The 16694-nt window shown below is 46.0% G+C and overlaps 1 protein-coding gene across 2 annotated transcripts in view; it reads left to right on the top strand.

The window, feature by feature from the left end:
• Nucleotides 1–16694, top strand: part of PHKA1 (phosphorylase kinase regulatory subunit alpha 1) — a 967577-nt gene that overhangs the window by 623042 nt on the left and 327841 nt on the right. For both annotated transcript variants that reach the window (XM_069211854.1, XM_069211853.1), the window contains exon 23: nt 10952–11031. In XM_069211854.1, the coding sequence (XP_069067955.1) occupies nt 10952–11031 (80 nt within the window). The remainder of the gene's footprint in view (nt 1–10951; nt 11032–16694) is intronic.

Here is a 16694-nt window from a genome sequence, read left to right as displayed (position 1 = left end):
CCATAACGATATATGCAAGTCTTCCCTCAGGAAGGCCTATAGAGTCCTATAGCAGGGAGCTGTGTATTATTAAGTAGGACAGTTTATATTTACATATTTATTTATATATATATATGGGATTGCCTAACTTGGAACTGTAAGGTATTAAATTAATCGTAGCATTAAACCCAGTCTGATGCCCAGGTCGAATTAAATGTCACTATTAAAGTAGTGCCACTTTTAGAAAGTTGCCACTCTGTGACCCAGGTGGTCCAGTAGCCTCACACGTGCACTGGCCAACAGACAGCTTTCTGCCCACCTGAGGAGTAGTGTGAATGACTCCTAGGCTTAGGAACAATAGCAACTTGCTGCAGGGCAAGGTGGTACTTCTTATTGGAGAAAGCCAGTTAGAGTGTTAGCCATAAGGCGAGCTTCGAAGGGAAGCACATTTTTCAGGTAAGCGGGCAGGCAACGGGGGGGAAACCAGTGCCCAAACTTGTTTTCTGATGGGCGTGTAGGCCAAAGGTAGCCACACCTGTAGCATGGGCTACTAAGGGCCAGATGTATCAAAGTTCCATTTTGCATTTCCTAAATAGCAAATTTTAAGAAATTACTATTTGAGAAATGCAAAATTGTATGTAAGAAAATGGTGATTCCCTAATAGCGATTCCTACAGAGTCGCAATCACTATTAGGGAATCGCTAGTAGGAAATGTGACTCCATTCATTCCTTTGGGCCTAAAGGCCTATAGGAGTGAATGGTTTTCCATTTGCGAATTTGGGATTTCCTAACAGGAAATCTCAAATTAAGGAAATGGAACACCAAGGGTGACAGGGGACCTAAGAACCTGCTTGATGCACCACAAAGAAAGAGGTACCCATGTGACGCTACATGGCACTTTAAAAATTAATTTTAGGTGTATTTTTTTTTTTTATTGCACATGATTACCTTCGACTTGGAGTCAATGGTCATAGCATTTCCTAAATGTGCTTGGCGACTTGAAAAAGAGGAAATTCCATTTTGCGATTTCCTATTTAGGGAATCACAAATTGTGATTCTCTATTTGGAGTCGCAATTTTAGGAAATCGTAAAAAATTGTGCCAGGCAGAGTGAGTAGGGGCATTTGGGACCTTCCAGTGTGTGGCGATCAAACGCTTATATATCACAAATGCTAGGTCTAAAAACTTGTAGATGTGTTTATCTCCCTTAGTACGGTGTCGCATGCCGAGCAGACAGGATTCCGGAGAGGGCATTGAGTGACATTCCCAGACCATGTGGTAGAAATTAGCTGCAGGAATGGCGCATCTTGGGCATATTGGTTTGGAGTTTGGGTATATTTTATCAATACGGGCCGGGGAGAGATAAGATTGATGTATGTAATTAAATTGCGTGTATCTTAACCTAGAGTTACGGGATACGGACTTAATCGTGGTGAGGGCTGCTTCCCAGGATTTCTGGGTGGGTGGTGTAGTAAGGACAGAGTCCCAGCGGTGTTTAATCTGAATTAAGGCAGTGCAATTACTTGATAGGAGTATTACGCCATTTGCGTCGCCCATGGATAGTATTGAAGTAAGTAGAGGGGATTCGTTAGGTTCATTGGGACTACGACCCCAGAGGTTGTGTAGGAAATTAGTTATGGCACTGAATGACAGGAAGGCCCCGGGTTGCATTACATCAGCAGCCAGCAATTCTGCGAACGTGCTTGCTTTGGAGCTCGAGTAGAGGTCTCCCAAGTTCAAGGGATTAGTCACACGTATATCATGATAGGAGGAGAGAGCGTAAATGCCCGCCACTTGTGACATTGGTAACAGGGGAGAATAGGGGGGTGTCTGCGTTCTGCCCTGTACATATCTCCGCCAGCAGTGTCTGGCCGTGTCCAACAGGGGTGATTTATTTACTGGGTAGCGGGGTCCTGCTAGGAAAGATGTCAGTATCGTTTGTGGTGCTGTGTAGGTAGTTATTGCTATAGACTCTGGGGTGGCCGGTTCCTTTAGCCACATGGTGACCCATTGAAGTTGGGCTGCTACGTAATATAATTCGAGATTCGGCATGCCTAGTCCACCCTCTTCTAGTGGGTATTGTGTAATGGCTAGCGCTACTCTACGTCTATCCTTACCCCAGAGTAAATCAGTCAATAACGAATGTACTTTGTGAAAAAACAAGCGTGACAAGGATATTGGGAGCACAGTAAAGTAATATAAGAATCTCAGTAGTATTAGCATCTTGGCTATGGCCGCCCGGCCCGTAGGTGAAAAAGGCAGTGAGCTCCAGAATGTCAAGGAGCCTCGGGTGGAGCGGAGTAGACGGTCTACCTTGCCTTCTCTGAGGTCTGACATAGAGTGATAAACCTGGACGCCCAAGTATTTGAAGGTCTGGTGTGCCCATGGTAATTGGTGAATAGGGAGAGTCATTTGCTGCTCAGTGGGTATACGAGTAAGAGGAAAAATACAGGATTTAGCACAATTAACGTGTAAGCCAGAGGCTAGAGCAAAAGTATCCAGGATTTGCATTACCCCAGTTAGGGTGGTAGAGTAATTGCGCAAGTATATCAGGGCATCATCTGCATACAAGGATACAATGTGATATGCACTAAATTTTTGAATGCCCCATATTTGTGAATAGCTACGGAGCTTAACTGCAAGTGGCTCCATGGCTATTGCAAATAATAATGGAGAGAGCGGGCATCCTTGTCTAGTGCGTCTGCCGATGGGGAATGCCTCCGATATTACTTGACCAGTTTTGACGCTGGCTATTGGTTTGGAGTATAATGTTGCAATCCAGCTGATGAAGCCGCTCTGGAAGCCAAATGCTTTAAGAGTACGGAAGAGATAATCCCAACCGAGCGTATCAAATGCTTTTTCTATGTCTAATGACACAGTAACAGCTTCTGTTTCTGTGGTATTGTGCATGATGCAAATTAACCGTCTTATGTTTAGGAAGGTATTCCTTCCTGGAATGAATCCTGATTGGTCGGAGTGTATTAGGTTCGGTATGTGGGGGAGTAATCTATTTGCTAGTATTTTCCCTAATAGTTTGCAGTCAGAATTCAAGAGGGAGAGTGGTCTATAGGATCTGACATCCAGTGGATCGCGGCCTGGTTTTGGACGGACCTCTATTAGTGCTTCACGCATGGAGTCTGGCAGCTGTTTCCTATTGCGTGCTTCGTTAAACACCTCAAGCAAGGGTTGCAGGAGGTGAGTGGCTTGTGAGTTATAGTATTCTATTGGCAGACCGTCAGATCCAGGGGTTTTGCCGCGTGCCATTTGGGAGAGGGCCAAGCGAAGTTACTCAATGGTAATGGGGCCGTCTAATATGTCTGCACTGCTGGTAAAGTTTGGATTTTGGGGAATCTGTGCCAGTAGGTCAGTCAGTTGTTGCTCTTTTGCGGGGTGGTGGATTGATATGGTGATCGGTAGTACATGTAGAAGGCCATGTTTATGTCAGCCTGAGTATTAGCCACATCTCCTGATTGTAGCCTTATCACACCTATCGGCAAAGATTGCGATGGTTGACGAACCAGCCATGCTAATAGTTTGCCTGATCTGTCTACTTCAGCATGCTGCCTCACTTTAAAGTGTCTATAGTCATGTCAGCTAAGTCTATTATCAGCCTCTCTGTATTTCGCCTCCATTGAATTTAGAGTTTCTGATGGGGTGTCACTTGTTGCGGCCTCAGTCTCTGCCCTATGTATGCTGGCTTCCAGTGTTAGTAGCTCCTTAGTAAGCATTTTTTTCACCCCTACAGAGGCTGCCACGCAATGTCCCCTGATTACAACTTTGTGGGCGTCCCATACGGTGGCGCGTGCTGCTGTTGAGTTTTTGTTTAGAGAGAAATAATCCGACAGACACTTGGTTATCTCAGCGTTAAAAGGGAGATCAATTAGGGCATCTGGCTGTAGGTGCCACATAGGGATGCGAGTGTGTGTGTGGTCCCATAGCAAGGTAGCATAGTGCGGATTGTGGTCTGATATGGTGCAGGCTAGATAACCAGATGTGGTTATCTTTGGAATTATGTCGGCCCATGCGAAGAGCATATCTATTCTGGTGTAGAGTTTGTGTACTGGTGAATAGAAAGAATATTCACGTAATGTAGGGTGGGCGGTTCTCCAAATTTCACTTAGCCCATTGTTGGAGGCCCAATCTGCCAAGTCGAGCGACGCTCGTTTAGCTGGGGCATTTGCTGATGGGGGGGTTGAGCGGTCTTTCAGAGTGTCTAAGACACAGTTAAAATCACCTCCCCATACAGCTTCTATTGCAGGGTCACTGAGCTTACTATTGTTGAGTGTCCAGAGGAATTCCCGTTGATGTACATTGGAGTGTATAGTGCTATCAATGCTATAGGGTTACCATCTAATGTTCCTTCTAGGATCACGTACCGTCCATTTGGGTCACTTTGTATGCAGGACATAGTATACGGGACCCCAGGGGCTATCCAGATCGTCACACCTCTAGCATATGTTGAAAAGGTGGTGCCATATAAGTGACCCTTCCATTTTTCTTTTGTATTTTCGAGAGAGGGCGCGGCCAGGTGTGTTTCTTGCAGCATGGCGATGTGTATTTGGTGTCTCCTGAGATATGCATAGATCCGTTGCCGTTTACTTACGGATGATCCCGGCCCATTGTGCACTTGTTGGTGTTGCTACTGTCCAGGAGTGAACAAAGTGATATAGCTAAAAGATGATGAAGCGATGGCATGCCTCGGTGGCGCCTAGATAGTAATATCAAGCGAGCTGCGATCCCATGGGAGGGGCAGAAACCAATGCGTTATAGTGTTGAAGGAAGAAAAAAAAAAAGAGGAAGGGAGGTTAGCAGATATCATCTGCCGTCCGTGGAGTGAGGTTGGGACCACGGGTGGATTCCGCAGAGTCGGAGTTTATCTCTAGGTCAGGGTCTGCTTCCGATTGCGCAGACATGGATGTTGGAGATGCGTTGACAAAACGTGATGTAGTCTGTAACAGTAGTAAACGTTCCTCGCAAGACTGTTCAGGGATGGGCTTGTTGTCTTGTTTTCTGCGTGGTCTACGCTTATCCTTCGGTGGAAGACATTTGTCCGTGGAGGATACCGGGTCCCCTAGGCCTTTTGCGTGTAACCATGTCCATGCATCTTTCTTTGAGTAGTAAAAAAGAGAGTGCAGGTGTTATCTTGTATTCGCAATTTGGCAGGGAACAACAGAGACGTTCTTTGACTCGAAAAAAGGAGTTGCGCTTATTCTGCACTTCCACGTTGAAGTCTGGGTAGGCGGAGATTTGCGCACTTTCGAAGCGCAATGGGCCTGATTTACGGAACAGTTGTAATATGAGGTCTCTGTCACAATAGTTAAGGAGTCTTGCTATTAGGGGACGAGGTTGAGTGCCAGGTGGCAAGGGCCTTCCAGGGACCCTGTGGGCGCGTTGTATGGAAAAAAACTTTGGGACATTGCTCTTTAAGACCGTCTCAGTTAGCTATTGTTCGATGAAGATATCTGCACTGGGACCTTCGGCACGTTCAGGGAAACCCACAAAACGGATGTTGTTTCGGCGCGATCTGCTTTCAGCGTCTTCGGTGGGGGCGATGCGCCTGGGTCCATGTCTCCTGGAGGCGAACGTGAGGTCTTTGGTTTGCCCATTGACTGTTGTTAGATGCTATAGCTGATAGCTGAGTTTTGCGCAGCGTCGGTTGACTAGTATTGCAATAGTTTGACGTTTTTATGTGGGTACCTTATTTAGCGTGGTACGAGAGGGCTTTAGAGTGTTTTAGCTCTTGAGTACAATGGGAAGCTGGATTTAGTATTATAGCAGGAACTCGATCTTTATAAATTCGTTACGCGGTTTCCCCGGGCTTTGTGCTTATGTTTAAGCCTTTGAGACAGACAGTTCTGATTGGGGAAGCTTGGTGGGTCAGTCCGCTAATTGCGCAATGCGTGTTACATAAGGTGCTTAAGTTTTTATTTCATTTTCTTTTTTTCCCCTCTCTCTGCCCTTTTCACTTCCCCCTCTTCCCTTTATAGGGGGTGGGTAACGTATGTTGGTTGCAGAAAATCCCCAATTATGTATTCACTTGTATTTTTTCCCTGGTTTGAGAGGGCTGCCTTCAGTTGAAGCTCGATTCGCTGTCTACGCCTGTGTTCATCTATAGAGAAGTCACAGTCCCTGGTATGCGCTGCGACTCGATTGATGTTGCTGGTAAAGCGCGTTGACTGTGTGACTATAATTATTTTGGTTGGTGTGTTGTTGCTATGTTGCACGGAGGGTGTAAAAACCCCCGTGTTTCTAATGCTGCCCTTGGTTGTGCGTGGACGCAGCTGCTCATCCTCTGCTGCTAGGAATCTGTGGCGTTTTGTCCCAGCGACACTCACGGGGTTCACAGTCAAGCCACGGGGATCTCCCCAAAGCCCGCGGCTCCCGCGGTGGGTGTCTCAGGTACTCCGTGTCCCCCAATGGGTCACGGGGGCTTCACAGAGTTCTCGCGCACCGCGTCAGGGTGTAGGCTGCACCTCCGGGCGGGCACGGCTCAGCCGGAGTAGGGCCTCTGGGCAGAAGCGGCGACGCAGTTTCACAACTGTGCCACCGAGCACCGTCTTACCCCAGGATGAGCGCCAACTTCCAAATGCGTCGGAAATGCTGGCTGGGCACCAGATTCCACTCAAGCACGCTGGGGAGCCTCCCGGTCCGGCGTCGCTTCAGGTTAGGCCGCTTCTTGCACAGCTCGGTCAGTTTGTTTGGTTTCACGTTCGCCGCAACTCCCAGTGCGGTGCTTCGTGTAGCGCCGGTGTCCCTTTTCACCGGGCGGACGACATCCGCCTTCACGGAGGGCACAGGCGCTTATGTCAGGATATGTAGTTTGCTCCGGGATCGGAGCTGCGATTTATGCGTCTGTCCCGGTCGCCATGTTGGACACGCCCCCCCAGTGGGCTCTCTACTTACCGGTCCAGCAGTTAGTTCTCTTCAGTCCACTCCCTGGACAACACCTGCAGCATCTTTGTGACCACCGGGGTTTCCTCATTGAAAAGCGTTGGGCGCCTGACGCTATGTTTGCACCCGGCTGCTCCTGTGCTGCTGAGGGTGTGTGTTTGGTGCTGACCTACCCCCCCAGGCCTGTACCCTGAAACCGTGGGTACTTACCTGCAACTTGTGTTCTTCCAAGTGCCCCCAGTCCTCATCGAATTCCATTTAAATTTTGATGTCAACTTGAACTTTGACCTGTGGACATCCTAACACCCAAAGACTGGGATCGTAAGTAGAGTACTTACCTGTTGAACATGCTAACACTTTTACTCCCCTAGGACTGCATTGCTTCCTATGAGAAATTGCACTGTCAACTTCTAAAATTGAAAAGTGTTACTTACTTGTAATCTTTTTTTACCTGCAAAATCCAAAGTACATTTGATACATATGATTGATACCTACTTAAAACTGTACTTACCTGCAATAAAGACTTTTTTTCTAGTAATAAAGTAACAAAATATATTTTTGCTATATAAAAACCTTGGATTGGCCTGGAGTTAGTCATTCAGTGTGTGCCTCATTTCTTGACTGTGAGTGTACAACAAATGCTTTGCACTACCCTCTGATAATCCTAACTGATGGACCATACTACCACAAATGAGAGCATTTGTATAATCTACTTTAGCCTCTGTTAAGCCTCTGGTGAAGCCCTGGACTCTGTGCACACTATACCTCATTTTGGTATAGTACATATGGAGGTAGCTTCCTACATCTGCTTATGGGCATTTCGCCTAAGAGATTTGCTGTCCACTGGGTTCTTCCTCCTGTGAGAGTCATTTTCAATTCCCTGCTGTTAGGAGCACTTGCTGTAGGTTTTTAGACTTCTCTTTATGTTGGCTGTTCCCTATTGTTAGTTGCTTCTTTTGGAAATTTGTTACTATATATATAGTTCCTTGTATAAGTACAGACTCTACTGGTGCATTCCGTCTTCCCCCAATTTTTCAGGGTTGGGGGAGCACCTCTGTTTTCAGTTTTGTCCTTTCTCATTGTGCGCAAGGAGGTGTTATGCTTTAAAATCTATGGTACCTCTTTGGAAGTGTTGCTTTTTTGGTCGAGCATAAGCGTTCAACATGATGTATCCTTAAGTATACTTATAGTGTGGGCTTAAAGCAATTTTATTTGTTTGGTTGCAGTGTCCTTTAAAAAATTCAGGCTCTCTTGTGGTCAGTTCTGCCTTTTTCTCCTTAATTTTTCGGTTTCAGAGGAGTGACCAACTACTGTATTATTCCACATTGTTTTCTTTATGTGTTGCTGTGACTAACTATTTTTGAATTTTTTTTATGCTACCCTTTCGCCTTGGGTGTTTTAGGTTGGTAGCTGTGTGCGTTTTATTGCAGCATTCCGTTCTTCCCACCTCCTCCTATGTCACTGACATTTGTTTTGGCTTTATTCTAGTGCTGTCCTCGTTGACCTCCGGCTCCTAAAATCGGCTTATTTTACTAAACAAAACACCCGGTCATTTAGCTCACTGCTCACGAAAGTCACAACATGCCCTTGCATCGCAGAGAGTCTCTCTCTCCATGACCCCTCCCTGCCAGCACTCATGAAATCTCACACAGGGCGTTGCTGACCTCCTTTACTGGGGCCATAAATCTTCTCAGGCTGCTCTGCTAAATTCATTAGAGCTTTGTTGAAATGTGAGGAAACAATGCTTGCAAGACTTTTCATTCTGTTCACATACAAACACTGTCCTTGGCCTGAAGGGTGAAATTCCCCTTCTGTTCACATTCAGTATATTTTTCACTTTGTTTGCTTTGCCAACATTGTAGACCAACTCAGCCTGCCTTCTGTATCCCTTGAACACCTGCTGCCCTTTCTTAGTGCTAAGGATGTACAAGCTCTCACCCATACAGAATTCTCTGCATGCCGCCTGCGGTGTTGACACAGCTGCTGCAGAAAGGACTAAAATATATGGCAGGGTTGACCAATTAATGTGGCAAAAAAGTCCAGTTATGCATGTGCAATGCCAATATCTCCAACTCAAGTAAATGTGAGGCCTATTGCATTGCAACTGCTTGTTAATCCTTATTATGTCTTTTCTGGTATGATACTTGATAGTGGGCACACTGTGTCGCCCTTATGGTGCTACTGTTCCATTTCTAACTTTCTCATGGTCTGCTATATCCTCTTTGTGCATTGGCCCACGTGTTTTTGTTTAGCCATGTGCCACAGTCTTTGTCCTGTTAATGGACATAGTAGTCCTCCTCCTGACCGTTTTGTCTGATCCTGGCAGCAGTTTACTATTTCCTTTGTACATATGTATAGATATATATATGCATATATATGTATTTATAAAGGTATTTTCTTACCTTACTACTTCTGTTGTACAACAATGTCAGCGAGCTTACTCCTTTCTTCCCCTTGCCCTGTTTGGGCCGTCAGTTCTCAGAGTATGAGTTCTTCACTTTATTAAAGATTGTTAGCCCTGCTCTCTTAGGTTGTTTCAGTCCCTTCCCTTTCTTTTTGTGTAACTTGGTAATCTTTTCTCCACTATTTTCCAGCATTTATTGCGTAGGATTCCTGTCCTAGCACTTGCTTCATCCTGTCCTAGCACTTGCTTAATCCTTCCCTGTCAGCTACATGACAGTAGTTATTTATTTTCCTTTTGGTGGCCATTTTTCCTCTCTGGCCTTATATCATTCTGTTGCTCAGAACAGTAGTCTCTGGTATATACATTTTATTTGACCTTTGCACGAACACCTTATTGTTATATCTATATGTGTGCAGGTTGGTGTTTCTGCATGTCTCTATTCCGACATCTTTGTTTCTCCATCATCTGTCATGCCCATGGTATGCCTTGTGTCTCTTTTCATCCCTTTTTACATGCACTATGGTTATGTTGCACTTCTTGACAGCTCTTCTTTTGGTGTTCCTGGAGAAGTGCCATCTGGTTTTTGACTTATTCTTCCTACCAGCATTGACCTTCTATTTGTTGCTGGTTTTGCCTATACATCCTGCTGAGGCAGCATCTATGCATCACTCATCTTCTTTACATATCCTCTGTGACCCTTCCTTGTTGGGTGTTCCCTCCCAATTGTCTCAGTGATTTTTGCAGTGGTCTTGCAACTTGGTTCTTAGCCCTTTTACCTGTACAGCTCCTCCCTTAGGGCTGTACATGTTTATTTTCATCTTGAGTGTTGTCTATGATAGAATCCTTTTTCGTTGCCATGTGCTCTGCCCCCATGGCGTTCCGTGTCTTCTTGCAATGGTATGTGGTCTTCCACTCTTCTGGTGGGATAAATGTTATTCTTCACCTTTGTCTCTAATTGTGCCGGTCTACTCCGCCTTCAGTTAGATCGGTTACTTATTTGTAAGGATTGGGTGGGATGTGTTTGCAGGCCACCTCCTGGGTTTAAATTGCTTTGGTGTCTATTCTATTGTCTCTATCAGATGAATAAGTTACTTACCTTCTGTAACACCTTATCTGGTAGAGACACAGAGTAGTTACAGAGACCTTACTGACTCGTCCATCCTCCCCGTTCTGCGAAGTACTTTATTTTACCTCACTATCCCTTGCTTGGTCTCATTCTACCAAGCATTTCCATTCAATGGTGGACATTTACAATTACATCTTTTTCTCTTTTTGGCACACGGTTCCATTGCCAGTTTCTATGGTGGCTCTGTGCGGATTCTAGTCACAGAAGAAAGTTATGTCAGCACGTCGGAAAAGGGATTGTATGGACTTCGTCGACGCCATATCCAGTGGACAGCGTCAATATGGAGTCACATGGCACCCTCTACCGACGTGCACAGGTACAGTTGAAAATGTTTTCCGGATCTAGTGTGGGGGAATTGTAAGGTAAGGAATCTGTGGCTTATCTGTGTCTCTACCAGTTAAGGCGTTACCGAAGGTAAGTAATTTGTTCTTTAATGTTAAGGTGTACTTCATACTCACTTTATGAGCTGTTATGCTTCATAAGCAAATTACATAATCGTTTTTTGCTGTTCTTGAAAAATACATGAATCACAAATTTGTTCTCTTTGCATAGGCTTGTACAGACCTTCTATCTCATCAGAAGCAACTGACTGTTGGCCTACCTCCTGAGCCTCGTGAGAAGACCATATCAGCGTGAGTTCCTCATTAAATCTCTGAGTGTGGAGCACAATCATTTCCTGTAAAACTCACTTCGATTTGTCTGTTGTAAATGTCCACTACTTTAAGTCCTACTTAATACATACATAAAAGCTGTTCATCAGCATTCACGTTTTTTTGCCAGATGTCAGAACTGAGGAACAGGATGATAAACTTATGTAAAGAGGATTAACCACATTTTCGGAATGAGGTGCTGGGATTAGAATCCTGGGGCCCTCAATCAATAGTCATTAACTCCGCCATTAGACCATGTCCTTCTTGTTCCGTATTAGTATGAATGCGTTTAGTTGTGATACAGAGCATGATTCCAAATAGGTTAAAGAAAAAAATGAAGGTTTACCTAAAGTTGTGATGGAAAGTGAATTTATTAGTTTAAATGTGGGTTTAAATGTTTGTCTCCAGAAGCTGTCAGTTTATCTTCAAAAGGGATGATATAATGTACAGTGATCAAAAAATGCTTTCAAGACATAAGATGAACATCTCACGCTCTTGGAGGTGGACCTTCAATTGGCTCTCCTAGATCTGACTCTGCCTTCGAGCCGGATCCTTCTTATATTCTGAGGAATGTAGACTCTGTGATTGTCACTTCTCTATAAGGAGTTCTCTACTGTTCTCTTATGGCAATGCCCTATTCTATGGGCTCCCAGATTTTACACTGGCATCCTTTATGGGCATCCTAAACCCCAGAGCATGTCTTGTCCAGGGCCTGAAGAAATATGATCTCATCGCCCCCACCCTGTTGGAACTCCAGTGGCTCTCCTTGCCAGCCATTCCTATCTTCAAAAATAGCTGTATCATTTACAAAGCTATCACATCCTGCACCTCCCTTATCTTGCAGGCAAGCACACCAACTCTGGAGGTTCTCAGCCTGCCCGCAGCCAGGACACCATCAGACTGCATACTAAAAAGTGTAAAAGAGCCAGAACAAAGTGCCAAGCGTTTTCCATCTATGCACTCAGTATCTGTAACAGCATCCTTTTATCTATCAGGACCACCCAACTCTCTTCCCATATAGGAAAGAGCTGAAGACTCACCTCTTTAGAGAACACTACATCCCAATGCATTAACTGTCCACACCTCTGCTTCTTTTCCTATTACTCACCGACTTTAAGCTTGGCTTTGACCATGCACAGCACTCTTTCCTTCTGGCTAGATATGGGGTATAGAAATAGCATATACATACATACATACATATATATTGATGTGGCAGCGACATTGCCAGTTAATTTAAAGAGACATGCGTTTTGCCTTTTTGGAAAACAGAAGAATTAAACTCTGCAGCCCGGTTTGGTTTCTGGTTGATCAGCATTTTCAATGCTGCAGCCAAAGACGTAGAATATAATGTAGATAACCACTTATCCGAACGTGTTAAATAAGAATATATTTTTTACAATGTCCTGGCAGGATTCCCGCTCAACCAAAGTACTGAGCAAGTACAGCTATCCATAGTGGATGATTTAAACCTAGTGATTAATGTTAATAGTGTTAGCATCCTCATCTTATTGCATACTTTTGTGGCAGGGCACTGTGGGCCATGATTTAATCTTTCAGATTTATAGAAATGAGATTGAAAGTTGGCTTATGGATAGAAGGTTCCGTTCTCTGTTCCCATCCCAAACTATTAACATCCTTACAGGAGTTCCTTAGATGTCACATTCATCTTTTTAATATATGTTACACTGCTCCCCTTGGCTCTAACGTCTCTGGTAATGGCATAGTCTGTCCTTGTATTAAACAAAAATATTAGGTGGATGTTTCTGTTCTGCCTTCAGAGCTATAAATGCATTCACTGTTTTCTTTTTTAGTAGACCAATGGCCATTTTCTCAGAGTTGCAAGGCTAGTATGGTGATATAGTCCAGTTTCTGAGAGACTCAGTGGTTTGCATGGTCAGTGTAATTTTCCCTGAACTACAAGTAAGGAAACAGGCTTTCTGCAGGTTTGGTCACACTTTTTGGCCCCATTTTGGCTACTAGGTACTCATGTAATTGCTATGAAATGCCCTGAGCGCCCTGCTAAACAGGACTCGGTGCTTGTGCTGTGACCCTTAAAATCGTGCATGTTTAATTGGATTGTTCCCAATTGGCATAGCCCAACTTGATGAGTTGTCTTTAGTAAGTCCCTATTATATGGTACCAGGGGTACCTAGGGGCTGTAAGCTGCGGTGTTCCGCATGGACTGCAGCACTTGTTGTGCTACTACGATTACAACAAGCTAAAACTTAGCTCCCTGTCAGCCACTACAGACTGGAAGGGCAGTTTAAAGCTGCTAACTCAACTACTCCATTTAAAGTATATATATATATATATATATATATATATAACACCCCTGAGGTAGGCCTAATGAGCCCTAAGGCATTGTGCCCTATTTTAGAGAATAGAATATGTACTTTTACATGTTCCAGCAGTAAAAACCCTAAATTCTTGTTTTTACTGTGGAAAGTATCCTCATTGGCAAGTACAGAGTTACAGACTGACTTCTCAGCTCTTGTAATGTATGTTGGTACTGTGAGGTGTGAAAAGAATCAATGCAGTAAATCTGATTTAATGGTTACATTGAATTTTATTTTAATGTCCTTGGTGGGCAACTTTAGAAGGTGCCATTTTAAGTTGCCAAAGATTTTCAGTGCCCGTTTACCCTTGTACACTGGGTCCGCCCTCCTGGAGAGTTGGGCTAACAACTCTCAGGACAGGAGACAAGAGGCACTTTCTGAACATAAATAGGGCACCCCTGGCATCCAGAACGTAGATCTTGTCTGGACTGGAAGAAGGACTTGCCTGCTGTACCATTGAATTGGCAAGGAGCGGCTGCATCAGCGTAGACTGCAGCTGCTAAATATGGTGGCAAACAAAGAAGAGGGACTGTGCCTGCTCTGTCCTGCTTGTGAAGAAGTCATCTCCAGAGCCCAGCCTAGATGCTCCATTGATCAGTTGGCTGACCTCTTGTTCGCAACACAAGGCCACTTCAGCTAAAAATCCTGCAGGAACAAGTTGGTAACCCACATCTTCAGATTGCTGCCAACCTCCGCAATGCAGCATCTGATAGAGACTTCTAGTTGCAGATTACTTACCTTTGAATTCTACCCACGCATCAGGCTGGATCCCAAAGACTTTCGGGAGCAGTACCTCGGTGTGCCATTAGGTTGCATCTGTCGGCTCCGTGTCTGGCGGCATCCGTGCAGTATATGATGTTGCGGCTCCTATATAGGCACCACCTCGGTACGCTAACATCAGTTATTTTCTAGTCTCACGAACAAGTGCTGATCCGAAGAGAGCTACACCTCAGTCAATTTTTGACTGCCCTTTTTCGACTTTTTGTCAAGTGTTTTTTGAGTTTTTACTCCATGTGCATCAAAGATGTCCATGAAGGATCTGCACCTAATATGTCTTTGGTGTCTGGAGCGTGCCCACGACCCAAAGTCGTGCTCTGGGTGTCGGGCCATGCATCTAAAGGGTTTGAGGGAGTGGTCCCTGAAGCTAATGGCGTCCTAGCGCTTGACTCAGCGCAAGTTGAGCTCTCGCTCGAAAGGAAGATCCCAAGATTGGTCACAGAGTCCTCCATCGTCGTCCCCCCACTCCAAGTCCTCGGGGTGATAGAATAAGTTGAGGCACAAGAAACAAAATCCAAGAAGTTGAGCTTTTTTCAACTTCTCCTCGTCCGTCAGCTGATGAGATGAGGGAGCATTGGCGCACTAGGCCTCATTCTGGGGAATAAGTGCCTGGGCGGACTACACGCCTCCTTGAGTTTCTGGGATCCGAAGCGAAGTGACCTCTGCCCTACAAGAAAGTTTTATGAGACCATGCACCTCATTTGTGGGAAGCCTGACACTGCTGAACTGCCTTCGGACCCCCTGGAGTCACAAGGAGCCCCTCTGGGTTCTGCACCAACGGCTTCGGCCTCATCACCGAGGGGCACCCAAGGATCCATTCCTGGCTGTGGACCAGCATCATTCTTACCACTCCGACCTTCCTCTACACCAGTGACGTTCCCAGCGCCTTCCACGCCCATGGGCGGCTCCACCCCCATTGTTTTCCCTGACTCTGGCACAGAGCCGTGCCTCCTAGGTCGGATCCTGGGCCTTTTTGGGTTAGGTTTCGGAGTTAAATGAAAGGGGTCACTGCACCCTTTTGAATGCCTGAACGAAGAACCTACGGACTGGCTTACAGACTTCTGTGAAGCCAGCCGACTGGATACTCCTCCAGATCCTGGCAGGCTTTCTCCTCCTACCGTGGCTATGGAGGAGGGAGCTTCATTACTCTATGCAGATGTGGAGGGCAGCTGAGGTCCCAGACCTTGAGTAGCCCTTGGTGGCTGTCAGTACTAATCTCTTGACAGAGGTGCTACAACCGGGAGTTTCCATCTCGGAACCCCTGCTCCTGTTTAATGAGGCCCTCATGGATGTCCTACTGGGTACCTGGTACAAACCCAGCACAGGGACTCCTGTGAACAGGATGACTGCCCACCTTAATCGATCCGCTCCCGGGGACTAAGGTTTCTTGACCCAGTACCCTCTCCTGAGAGTTTGGTTATCCAAGCCTCTACCTCTTAGGGCATGTTCTGTTTCACTTACCTGGATAGGGAATCCAAAAGGTTGGACTCGGTTGGGGAGCAGTGACTGCTGCTCAGAGCAATCCTGACGCTGCTTACATGCTATGTTTAGCATGTAAGCATCGCCAGGATTGCTGGGGAGCTTGTGCTGGTCTCCCAGCGAATGTTGGGACACCATAAGAGGAGCAAGGTGGCAGGAGTCGGCAGTGGGAGACGGGCGATGCGGGGTAAGTGTTATCTTTTATTTTTTTGTAAATGTTTCCCCTGTTGTCTCTTCCCCTACCCCCACCTTTGACATATGCGGCTGCTAGACGGCACCCATTTCTTTGGAGACAAGGCAGACTCAGCGTCCAAGCACTTCAAGGATTCTCAGGCTAGGCCAGGTCCTTGGGCCTCGCAGACAGCCCTATGTTCCTCCCAGTCTTCCTTTCACCCTTTTATTGGCTATGGAAAGGGCCTCCAATCATGTCCATTCCCGTCCAGCCATAGTGCCGCACACGCTGCCCAGCCTCTTCATGGCCGAAGGCGTGGGTTCCACTGACCTTGTGGCTCAGGTGCACCCCCCCCGCAGCAGCCTCTAAACCTTCCTTGTCTGACTGTCTACCCCCATGGGCCAGTTGACCATAGGATTCGCCATCACCTGCTTCGCTGACAATTCATCACGTCAGACAGGTGGGGTCCCTTTCGAGACTACTCCTCCATCCATGCCACCATCCTGCGATCGGATGACGGAGGATCACCTGTCCCTTCTCCTTGAGGAAATTACAGCTATCTTGGCAAAGGGAGCCATAGAGAGGGCTCCCTTGTCAGAAGTATGTCATGGTTGCTACTCCCGCTACTTTCTGGTCCCCAAAAAAGGACAGGGGTCTCCACCCTATCCTAGACCTTTGGTCCCTCAATCTCTTCCTCAAGAAGGAGAAGTTCAAGATGCTCACTTTGGCTTAGGTCCTATCTGCCCTGCACTCAGGGGCCTGGATGGTAGCGTTGGACTTGCAGGATGCTTATTTTCATATCCCGGTCCTGCCTGTCCACCAGACGTTACTTGTGGTTCACGGTAGGCCATGAGCACTTTCAGTTCACCGTGCTCGGCTTT

This window comes from Pleurodeles waltl, chromosome 10 (assembly GCF_031143425.1).
Source record: "Pleurodeles waltl isolate 20211129_DDA chromosome 10, aPleWal1.hap1.20221129, whole genome shotgun sequence".
NCBI lineage: Eukaryota > Metazoa > Chordata > Amphibia > Caudata > Salamandridae > Pleurodeles > Pleurodeles waltl.
The sequence above is the reverse complement of the archived record's forward strand: the minus strand, read 5'-3'. Positions and strand labels throughout refer to the sequence as shown.